The sequence below is a fragment of the Phalacrocorax carbo genome, chromosome 3 (genome assembly GCF_963921805.1).
Source record: "Phalacrocorax carbo chromosome 3, bPhaCar2.1, whole genome shotgun sequence".
Lineage (NCBI taxonomy): Eukaryota > Metazoa > Chordata > Aves > Suliformes > Phalacrocoracidae > Phalacrocorax > Phalacrocorax carbo.
Window position 1 is genome coordinate 67,707,120 of NC_087515.1, and position 12,437 is coordinate 67,719,556.

Below are 12,437 nucleotides of genomic sequence, written 5' to 3' on the forward strand. Positions count from 1 at the left end.
TTCAGAGCTGGGTTCAGCAAGGCACTCAGACATCCACCTCCACATAAGCAGAGCCAGTTTCAGTGAAACCACACTGTATCTTACCAATTGCATTTCATTTTGTTGCTCTCATGAGTGTTACCAGACTGAAACAGTTATTTTAAAAGGGTTCTGGGGCATATCTTAAAAAGATGCCACAGCTTAGTGGAAAAGGTTCAGGAAAGCTCTACCCACTCTTTGTGCCAGGACAAGCTATGCAAACCAACAGAATCCTTAAATTAGGCCTGAATAAGCAGCAAGTACTGGATCCTGACTGTAAAGGGCATTTAACTCCACTTCTTAATAGTGAGCTATGGTGGGGTGTTGCCAAATACAGAGTTTCTTTGCATAAGAAAGAAGGCTTCATGAACACACATGAGGCAAGGTCTCCATCAGCTTATTTCTCTTTCTGACAGCCTAATCATCTTGATTTCAGCTTCTAAGGTTTTAGCCCCAAGGGCTACATTCCGTTTTGACTTATGGTTTTCATTACTTATTGTCTTACCTGCTTCATGCTCAAAATAGTTTACTTTGTTTTACAAGTCATGAGCATATCTACACCCTTGCAAACTGCAGCTCATACATGGCATGTACATGTCCAAAGAATGGAAATTAAGCATAAGTAAAACAAGCAACAGCTTAAGACCATGTAACAACTCAACCATGTTAAATACCCCTTATGCTTCATTAAAAGCATGCTGCCATCATGTCAGTATTTGCAGGGATTTCTGATCAGATACTCCCCCCATACACCACTTTTCCCTCCCATTCTGGAATGCTCTCAATTCAGTGCTAGAAAATTCAAAAATATCAGATAATACATGTGCCATAAGTACACATGTATAAGGATACACATTTATTTGAGAACAAATGGTTCAGTAGGACTGTATTTGAAAGCCTCGAGACTGTAGTCCCAGCAAATATTTCAAAGAATTTTTACCTCATGTACTTAAGCTTTGCTCAGAAGTTTAGACATCAAACATTTTATATTTTTAATAATTCTTATATTTTTGTTATAAATTTATATTACTATCTGAAGTTCTTACCTTCTCTTTCAGTGAGATTTAAACGCTGATGCAAATCCCTTATTGGCAAGCCCTATAATTATAAAGCAAAAAGAGTGAGATTCTGCTGTGTTCTACATAGCATATTATGAGCCACTACAACACTTAAAGCACCCAATATGATGTCTGCCTTGCAAGTTATCCCTATATAGAACTCACTGACATCTACTGGAGAGGGACTATGCAGAATTTGTAGGAAAAAAATTGTTTTTGCCACAAGCAAATCTACAGCCTTGAAAACCTCAGCCCAAACACACAACAACGACAGAAGGGAAATCTTAACATAATTAAGTAAGGCAAGCAAGAACCGAATGCTTTCCCCATCAAAGCTTCTTTCTGTGGCGCCTTCCAGGCCCTTCAGAGCTGAATACGACTTTACATAAGCAAATTGCAAAAATGAATATACAATACAGGCTAGTACCCACTAACCCCAGGCAAGGTTTGATTTTGAAATCAATAGTAAGGGACCGCAAAATTAGCGGGTAAAGATAAACACTGGAGAATCCAGAGTTTTGCTCTTTGAATACAAAACAGACTCTGTCTCCACAATCTTAACCATTTCAGTATTTACCCCTGTCCTGCAGGAGCAGCCGAGGCTCACTGAAAAGGCTCTTTGTCCCACCACAGAGCATTCAGAAGGATGGCTTGTTTCTTTGGGATGCTGGGGGGTATAAATGGGGTTTCTTAAAAGATGATTTAGGAGTCCATGAGTTCCGTTGTTTGGGGCTGGTTTCAAATCAAGCAAATCTATGGAAGAATTCAAATAATATTAACAGGATGAGAAAGACTATAATACATTGCTGCGTATATCGTGATTACGAGTATGGCTGAGTCAAACCTGCACTGTTTGCTGCTCATAACACCCAAAAGGGAAAGCAATGTAACCCCTTTAAAAGGAAGCACACATGTTCGTAGCTAGGGCTCAGGATGGTATTAGTCTGCTTGTAGAGGCACAGAACAAGCGGAAAAAAGGATAGGCTTACATCTGAGGGAAAGCGAACTTGCAGCATCCAAACTTGCAGTGGGGGACAGAATAGGAATCTCAAACACATGAAGCTAGTGACTATATAACATTGAAGCTTTGGTCAATAAGTTTGGGGGCCTTTTTTTTTTTAATGATCTGGCAATTAGATATAAAAGCTTCAGTTAATAAGCATCACTAAAGGCTAAAGACATAAAAGAACCTAGACAGAACATAGGTTCTGCTTGTCACTTAGGTCTAAAATGTTAAGCTTCAACATTCTCAAAGTGATCTAACTGCAAAAGCATTCCTACCCCAAAACACACAAAAATCTCTGCTATTAAACTAACTCGAACAACTAAAACCTGCCTACCACCAATGCCTAGACACACTTCAGACAGCTTCAAAACACTGCACAGATCAAGCCCTATTTCATGCTTAATCCTTGCTAGCATTCATAGATTTGTTCTTCCACTTAGCTCATACTGAACCTATGAAATAAGATGTTTTCAAAACATAGCAGGTGACGAGACATGGTTGTATCCAAAAGCTTGGTGTCTAGATCACTCACCTAGAGCACATGAGTTAGAGCTTCTTACATGCGGAACTGAACACATTTCCTCCTACATTATGCCACTCATGTTAATGCCGTTCCCTCCAGATGCAGAAGCTGTTTTGCTCTGGAAAGAATAAAACTACCTTTCTAATCCTAGCAGTCTCTGCTCCTACGATTACATCACCCAAAGGAGTGAAAAACCAAACCAAACCAACTAGTCCTGGAACTCGGGTCCCCACTTCAACAGCTAAATTACATTGTTATGTTCCTATTATTTCAAGTAGAGTATCCAAGAATTCACAATGCCCCAGAAATCCCCAAGTCCAGCAGTTTGAACACCTTGAAAAACATGAGTTGAAATTTCCCAATTCAGACAACAGTTGTAAATATCTGGTGGTCATGCTTTTAAGTGCTGAGATGTTGGACAAATGGGAGACAGTATCTCTTCTCTGGCTGTATTTTGCAAGAAGGTACAGTCAGGCACTTCCATGAGAAACCCTAGAGCCCCAAACGACAAGTGAAAGAAGGTGCCCTTCTGCAGTCCAGAAGGCGCCTAAGCCCTGGGCAAGGAAAAAGGTTGAGTAAGGCATCTCACTTCATTTTCTGTCTGAAAGTTAATATGCTGGCTTTTGCACATCCTATTCTTCTAATTCTGTCTACAGAGGATGGAGGAAATCTAGACCTCAATGACTGCACTTAAAACATCTGATCTGTCACTGAACTTGCTTCACTGAGACGTCAGTAAGGACTCTACCCCTCCCACACAGCATACACAGAACAGAGCGGGGGGGGCACAAGAAGGTGGTTCAAGATCAACAATGACATGATAAGACAAAGCATACAAGGCTGTCAGAGACACACTCCCTGACAGTGGCCTGTCTCCTATTCCAGCAAAGACTTTAAACACATGGCTTAAATGTGATATACCTGATCATCGCCACTGATCTCAAGCATGTGCACTGCTTCCGTTAAGTGTTTTCTGGATCAAACCCTTTGGTAATACTTTGTCTCTCACAGATGGCAGATGTTAGAGCAAGTATAGATCCTGGCAAGAGAGAAGTAGGCAGGAAATAATGGAAAACAGGTGAAGACCTCAAGGGAAATAAATGAACAGAAAGTGGCAGAACTACAGACAGACCTTTGGAGAAACCAATGAAGTACAGAACAAGGAAGAAGGGACAAAGGAACAAGGGGTCACAGCAATATTGCGTTTGAAAGGGGGGAAAGGGAAGGCAGCAAGGTGTCTAATTTTCAGAAAGACTACTTCTCTGGTGCAGCGTACTGTACAGTGTCAGAAAATAAACTGAAGAGTATCTGTATATGGCATGTCCTGTCTGTGATCCTCAGATACAGACGCAGACTGCATGTAACAGAAATCAATCATGAATCCTAGAGTTAGAACATAGAGGGGTGAGAAACTGGAAACCTGACTACTGCAGAGACAACTAGCTCTAGAGCAAGACTCTAAAGCAATGGGACTACAGACTAACAAGACAGTTGCAGTCCATCAAAAGACCAAAAAAAAAAGTCTATCTGGAACACTTGTTGTATTAGACAATGAGGAAGGACAGGGAAACATCCAAATCTAGTATTAAGATACAATACGTAAATTGAACAAATAGCACACACAGTGATGAATTTGGGAGAAGGTTTAGTATATGAATCAAGTAAAAAATAAAAAAATCTAAATGTTACCTGAATTAAAACCCTATTTATATCAAGTACCTAAAATTAAAAATATGATAAAGGAAAGCAACAAATAAGAAAACGCATGACAAAATAAAAGGAATTGTTCAAGTGCATAAAAAGCAGAGGGCGACTGATTCAGGCTTTCTGGAAATTAGCTACCTGGCTGCTGCACCCAGACCCATTACTATGCTTGTTATTTATTGTTCTGCCTTAATAAGGTCACCTGAGTAATTAATCTAATAAAGCCTCTAGTTAGATATGAGAAAGAAGTATCTCTTCTTCTTGATGGTAGAGAGATTGTGAAGTAGTTTTAGTAGCGGTGAGTCAAAGCACCAGCTCTGGAGCAGCCAGAGGAACACACAGGGTCACCAGTGGAAAGGAGAGATATGAGGCGGCCTGACCAGTAGTCTCTAAAAAGCTGTTAGTTGTTTAGTCACTGGACCTTTCTCAGAAAAAAAACTAACAGCTTTTTATTAGTAAAAACAGCAGCAAGTCTTCAGGACAAATTTCTAATGACACTTAAGAATCCGTTATTATAAGATTTACAATACCCAAAAGATACTATATTTTACAGAACAAAGGTGACCCCCATCAATTGTACTTACCACACATTAAATTATATACTTCAATGTTTTCAAATGGATCAACTTGAGTACGAAACTTGAATCCTGGTCCAAAACCAATAAAGATAGCCTAGGATTTACAGAGAAAAGTAACGTGGAACTCTGTTTAAGACAAGTTGAAATGGAAAATATCTTCAAACTCAGAGCGCATTTTCTTCCAAGAATTTAATCTTTTTCTTTACCAACATAGTATGGATCACATCAAAAGCATGATTTCTTTTTTTTTTTTCAAAAGCAAATGTATGAGAATAATTTTAAAAAGTAGTAAAAGAGTATTAGGAAACCCAACTCTGTCTCACTGTTGTCTTTAAATAGTTGCTGTCAGCCATTTATGAAGTCCGTTGCTCTTCTCTGCTTTTGAAGATGTTAAATTAATTTTCTTAAATGCTTTGAGAGATTTAATGGAAATCCTGAGCCAAAAAAAAACCAAACCATCGCATTTCATGCCCTGTAAACAATTTGGAAGCTTTTAATTTAAGACTATAAAAACATCTGTTTGCAGCAATGTTTTAAATCATTTAAGCAATGGCAAGATCCTAGACTTCTATGCCTGGTTTGCAGCTGTACTTTCTTCATCTTGCACCACTTCCTGAGCTGTACTGGCACAAGCTATTGTGTAACCACACAGTGAACCTGATCCAGGAACACAGCCAGCTCAGAAAAATTTCTTTTTTTTGCTGCTGGCTCTTCTCCTTCTGGTTCATTTCCCCGACCTACTTAACTCTGCAGCCACAAAAAGCTTACACTAGCACAGAACAGGGTTTGCTGCAGGAGTAAGAACAAGGAGACAAGGGCAGCAAATGCTTCAACTCAACTCCTGCCAAAAAGATTGTTTTTAAACTTGCCCTGAGATGTTCAACTTTGTTTCATTTAACTAAAACTGACTGCACCCATCTGCGGTATCAAGACACTGAATGAGTGATGGATTTGCAATCTATAGCATCTTCCTGGGTAAGATCTCAAAGCTCTTTGCAAACAATACAAATGACTCAGATTTCATAGCTTTGTGGCAAAAATAGAGCCTAAAAACTCAACTCTAACTTCTTTTTTGTGATTAAAGCCTAAGGCAGGCTGTCATTCCGTAACTGTTGATACTAAAATCCGCAAGCTAATAATTTACTCAACAAGCCTAATCTGAACCAGATGAGGCAGGAACATGTTATCTCCTTTCTGTTGAACTAGTTAATTACACAGTATGAAGTTTATGCTGCTATAATGTTAGCCACAAAAGGATAAGTTATATCCGTTTTAAAACCAATTGGGAATGGTACGAACTGACAATCACAAATCTGGCAAGAAGTTTGAATAGAGTCAACATGCTGAAAAAAATGTACAGAGTTGAACTGTGGCAGGGGGAGAATATACAAAGCTGGCATTTAGCATCACATGGCCTTGCTGGTTGTAACCAGTTACTAGGTACCCTATCAACAGATTTTCCATTGTCAAATCAGGGAAGAAGAGTAGGCCTGGAAGGGTGAACTGATATAAAATTAACACCGTTTTCTTAAGTTTTTTAAAAACAGTTTGACACCAACACAACATAATTCTACAAGACATGAAAAATAAGGCTTTTAAGAGAAATCTCTGATTTGCATGGACTACATAGATCTTTTTATAAAACTTGTTTTAATAATTTTTTGAATACAGGGTTCTCTCTTTATAGATGTGCTTACATATATTCACTGCAATAGTACCAAATATCTCACAACTGTTAGTGGATTTTACCCTGAAAAATAACTTTTTGAAATTAATAGTATTGCCTTTTTAATAGCAGAAACTAATGCAAGAATGGGTTAAGTGACTTCCCCAAATTAGATGGAGCTCACTAAGGATCTGATTTCATTTTTCCCTATGATTCCTTCCCATTTCTCATTAAAGAGAATTCACAGACTCTCCTTATTTTAAACATGGCTGACATGCTCTCTCCTGAATGGACTACCACAAAACAGTGATGCACAGTCTATCATGACAAAGTAGAATTACAGAGTTGGAAGATGATTTAGTCAACTTTTGCAAATTTCAGAATAAAATTTAATTATATTATTTCTGAAAGATGCTTGTCTGACCAGTTGTTAGGTAATTCCTGTGGTGGAAGCTCCACAGACTTCCAGGGCAAACTGTTGTACTCATTAATGATTAAAAAAGTTTTCTAGTAAGCTGCAATAGAGTTAATTTGGTTAAATCTGCTACTTCTGTTCTTAGGCACTCTCAAAAACAAAGATGGACTACCCTTACAGACCAGGGGACTGGCTGGCTGGGAACAACTTTGCTTGCAAGGGCCGGGGTGACATAGTGGACAGCAAGCCAAACATGAGCCAGCAGCACACCCTGGCAGCAAAGAATGCCAACAGCATCCCATGCTGTATAAAACAAGTTCAGCCAGAAGGTTGAGGGAGGGGATTATCCGTCTCTACTCAGCATTTCTTTAGGCCACATTGGGATACCCCACCTCCGACATAAACATGACATCAATAAACAATCATCGCAAATACAGTGGAGGGCCCTCAAGATGGTTGGGGCTGAAGCTCTTGCCCTGCAAAGTGGGACAGGTCTTGTTCAGCATGGAGACGAGACTGCTTCAGGTGGACCTAACAGCACTCCCTCACTACCGACAAGGTGGTCATCAAGGAGTTAGAGTTATGCTCTTCAGTGCTACACAGTAGGAGGCAGAGACACAACAGGCATAAAGTGAACAAGAAAGATTCTGGCTGGCTATAACTCAACACATTTACACCCTGAAGACATTCAGGCAGTGGAATGGGTTGGTTAGAAGTTGTGGAGACTCTGCCCTTGGCAGTTTTGAAGATGCAGCTGCATAAAGCCTGGAGAAACCTGGTCTGATCTCACAGTTGAGTCTGTTTTGATTTGGAGGTGGGACTAGATACCTCCTGAGGTCCCTTCTAATCTGAATTCTCTCATGACCTACAATTACTGCATTTGAGTTATTGATAAGTTTTCTCTTTTCCTTCTTTTAATGTTACAACAAAAACAACTTGGCACAACTTTATACTCTTACCAGCACAGTGAAATCTCTGGGGTAAGTCCTGCTGGGTTTTTATGCAACTCTTATGACCACAGAATCCCGCCCTGTATAGGTTACCCAGCATGTCACAATACCAATCATACAAATGCTTGATTCTTTAATTGCAGATGGAATAGTGTCACAGATCTTTTAAAAAAATTCCAACAGCCAGCAGCCACAACATTCAGAAATAGGAGCTAAAAACTAAGATCTAGCATAAGTTTAAGTCTCACCTGCATACTGGGGAAGCGATTATCTGAGCCATGGAATCCACCTGTGCAGCTTTTAATCTCAAGTGGTTTCCTATTAAAAATTCACAGCTTATATAACTCACAATTTACAAATCTTATCAGTATAAAATACATTCAGTGATGCATTGTTTACTTGTCTATTTAAAGATTTTTAGAGGCTTGTCCTTAGGGACTAGAAAGTGTTTAAGCTCTAGAAGAGATGCCTTTAAAATCAGAATTATAGTTTTCTCTGCAAATGTTATCCCTTTGGAATTCTCCAGTGTCCACCACAGTCACTTGAAGTCAAAGGTCAGATGACATATGAAGAGAATGTTTGCTCTCAGGATAACAGATTTTCATGTTACTCTTATTTGGGAAACAGAACTTCATAGTACTTTTTATATGTAGTTTCTTAAGGGTTTTTTAATTTGTTTTTTAACAAACAGGCATCTTACAGTCCAACAAAAACAAACATCCAGCATATGCCAGGTCCATACATATTATCTAAATGTGTACAGTTCTAGTAACCCAAACCTGATTTGCATGACTTGTACATGTTCACAATGCTATACATCAGGACTTAATGAACACATGGACTTAACTTTTTCATGATGAAAGCCTTGGAGTATCACAGGGGTGTTCAAAATTGTATTATTATAGCAGATGCCATTATTCTGGGAGTTGTAAGTTCACTGGTCTCAACATGTGAGGTAATTAACAATAGTGGGTTCAGTACATTTGGTGTATGCCAGTGGATAGCTCACAAGACTGATTCAACTGTGTAGCTATGCACATGCTTAGCTTTCATGACTCACTTTGGAAATTCCAAAAGCATAGCAAGATGCGCTCAAGTATCTGACATGTGGGACCTTACTTTTTAACATTTGTGTCACAAAGCCTGCCACTACCTGCACACTCAGCAGGCAGAGTATCTATAGCTGCCGGTTTAGAATTCAGCCTCCTCAAGCCAGCAAAAACTGTAGAGAAAAGCATGCATTTTTTCTTTGCAACATCCCTTCGCTGTGACAAACAAGAATACCAGGCTCCAACAGCTATTGTTGAACTCTAAGCATCTGGAATAGAAAAGCTATGAGAAAATAAGACATTATTTGCTGTATAATCAAGTACTGAAAACTGTAACTTACCTAGCAAGCTGCCATTGGGAGTCTAAATAAAAGTGCAGTGGTTCAATCCGGTCGTTATAGGAATAATGGAAACGCTTGGGTAGCAGCTGTTTCATATAAGCTTTGAACGGCTGATTTGGTTCTATGCACTGAAATGTTTAAATTAAAATGTAAAATGTACATTTCACCAAACTTTTGCTTATGTCATGCACAGTTCTTATAAAAACTTCAATTACAAAGGGTCTGCAACAACTTCCACCATGGACAATGGGACTCTGTCAGGTTTGGAGTCGTATGGTCTGGGACATAAATATTAATAACTATTTAAATAAGAAATACTGACTGGTTTTGCTCTCAGTAGTTATTAGAAGAATATTTATTTTGGATTATGCACTTAACTTAGGTTTTTTTCTTACAGCCTACAATTATACAGAACAAAACAGTACTGCTTAGAATTAATAAAGAATTACACTGAGACGTGAACATCATGATACTTTCAAGTGGTAGGAGACTATCCAGTGCAATAATTCTACACTCTGCAATACAGAAGGTAACAGGCATTCAAGGTTTTTTTAGACTGGTCACTCAGGGACAAATAGATTTTTCCACCAATTAAGATCCATTCACGATTAAAAAAAACAAAAACCCTCTACTGTAATAGTAGAATTTCTGAACAGTGAAGTCATCTATACAAACAGCACAGCTCTCATGGGCAGCAGCGTCTGCACAACTGAGAGGTAAACAGATTATGGTGCAGGGATAAGAAGAGAGGCCAGGTATAGAGAAGAAAAACAAATTCCTTAAGTTGGAACTGACAAAAAAGAATCAATATCCTCTTTCAAAGCTGATTATCAAAAAGGTGTGAGCAAGAAAATCTTATGATTGTCCAGGAAATGGAGCTGAGCTTTACACTGACTTGGCCTGCAGCCAGTATGGTCCAGATACACAGGTTCTCCAGTCTGAAGAGCAACCTGATACAGTGCTAGGTAAGGGTTAGTGAAAAGAAATGAACACAAAACCTTAGTTAATGCACAACCACAATAGCCATATGACACCCTACTCAACTTTGACCTTCCCTTCCCCGGCATGGAACTAGTTTTGTTGTTGTTAACAGCACAGCATATGGAAGGTCACCGATTCAAAGTCCAGGTGCTATGTAAGTAGCCCAGCAAACAGCTGGTGCTATAAAATACCTGTAGATGTCAGTAGAAATCAAGCTAAAACAACAGATATGATGACACTTACTGTGAGGTTTCTGACAATGCCTTCATAATTAACTGGAAGAATCATATGTAAGAATTAGTCACCTAAGTTAAAAAAAATCAGATGTAAAATGAAAGCATTCCTATCATGTAATATAATTAGTTTAGTTTCAAAAAATTTCTGGACATAAGAATTATTTTTCCACAATGAAAACCATATGGAACAAAACAGTCAGGAGGCTGTCAGGCTATTGCTTTTATGAGATTTTAGTCCACAGCCTCTCCTTCCCTTGCTCACTTATTTACAGCTTTAAAGTTTTAAGCTATATTAGCCACAGTTAGAAAAATAATCTGAGAAGTAAGTTTTCACAAAGAGAGGCAACTAAAGGCTGTGCTGATCAAGCTGGATTATTCCTGCTTGCTAAGAAAATTATAAGGGAAAAGAAACAAATACAACTATTAGGACAGGAGTTTTATCTGGCAAGCATTCGTAGAAAGATAGCCAATTGCAAGCTGGCTAATATTCAGATGCTTCAACTCAAGCCAAAAGGGACCATTACATCCATTTATTTTGACATTTTGTATAACACAGGCCCATTACATTTCACAGAGTTACTCTGCCCCATGTCTGATAGCCAGTGCTTGACTAAAATACATGAAGGACTACACTGGCAAGGGAACCATTAATAACTACTGCATAGATGTATGCAGTGCTACAAAGACAGCTACGCTACTTCATTAAAACAGTGCACATGTCAAAAAGAGAAGATACTCTATTTTTCTTCTTCCTGAACTTGTTTCGCCAAGGAGAACCTGGAACTGCATTTGACTCCCACGCTCCCCAAGGAAACATGTAAAACAGTTTAGAATAGCATCAAACAATGAAGTAAACAGAACTTAAAGTCACTGCAGTTGACGCCTACAAGTTTTAAAGGGCATGGAGAACAATAATCTAGATAGAAAAAAACCCAACAAACAATTATGAAATGTGAAGGGAACACATGTATTCTACATTAAAAAGTACAAAAACCTGCAGGCTTTAGTGTTCACCTGAAATGAGACCGCATAATGAATCAAAGTTTAAAATTTGCAAGCATTCATTGATTTTTACTCAGGTTTATTATCTTATTTATGTTTATTTACAGTTTACTCAACTGTTTTCAGGCCATTAGGCCATGTTTTCATAGCTAGGAAATATAATACTCAAAATATGTAAAAGATAGTAACAATCTAGCATTCCTTTAAGACAGAAATATAGCAAGTCTACATATAAACTGGTAAATCAGGAAGTGAGGTGAGACATGAGGGGGAATTTTAGGGCTGTCTTGAGTAGCAAAGATCTGATTCAAAGGAACGCCATTCACAGGGCAAGAGCATTTGCAGTTGGTCATTCTGAGGCAGCCCACAAAAGCAATCTGTAGGTTCAAATACACTTTCAGACCTGCAAAGTCAAATGGTCTTTAAAAGCACAGATGCACTACTCAGTATTTCCTCTTCATCATTATCCAGGTTGTCCCTAGCTGACCTTCACTCAGGTTTACTAATGGAAGACGTGGATCCTAAGTTTGTATTCATAAAGTAAAAAAGCATTTAACTAAGTAACAAAAATTAGTTTAGCAACTACATACAAGAGAAATACTCATCTGGAACATTATTAGGTCTTAGGCGAGCCGCAGGACCAGGTACTACTATGAAATCTTGAACATCATCCAGGTAGGTATTCAGATATGCTGTTTTTCTGCAGCTCCCTGCTTCCATCCCTGCAAAAGGAAATTAATTTTATTTAAAAGCGGGAATATCAATGAAGAGTAGCCTTACTGAGGAGACATGTAACTTAAGTTGCAGAAGTCAGAAATGTAATTTCTTAGGTCTTTTTATCAGCAACCCTAAGACATCTGATCCAAGGAGATCACAATACTCATGTATCGAAGAAAACAAAACATTACAT

The 12,437-nt window shown here is 38.5% G+C and overlaps 1 protein-coding gene across 1 annotated transcript in view; it reads right to left on the bottom strand.

Annotated features, from left to right (window-relative positions):
- The window catches only part of ENPP1 (ectonucleotide pyrophosphatase/phosphodiesterase 1), a 57,383-nt gene that overhangs the window by 8,798 nt on the left and 36,148 nt on the right, over positions 1-12,437 (bottom strand). The window contains exons 13-19 of the mRNA XM_064447271.1: positions 12,118-12,249; positions 10,533-10,564; positions 9,309-9,436; positions 8,167-8,236; positions 4,894-4,981; positions 1,654-1,829; positions 1,065-1,116 (exon numbers count right to left, since the gene is read on the bottom strand). Coding sequence (XP_064303341.1) covers positions 1,065-1,116; positions 1,654-1,829; positions 4,894-4,981; positions 8,167-8,236; positions 9,309-9,436; positions 10,533-10,564; positions 12,118-12,249 — 678 coding nt within the window. The remainder of the gene's footprint in view (positions 1-1,064; positions 1,117-1,653; positions 1,830-4,893; positions 4,982-8,166; positions 8,237-9,308; positions 9,437-10,532; positions 10,565-12,117; positions 12,250-12,437) is intronic.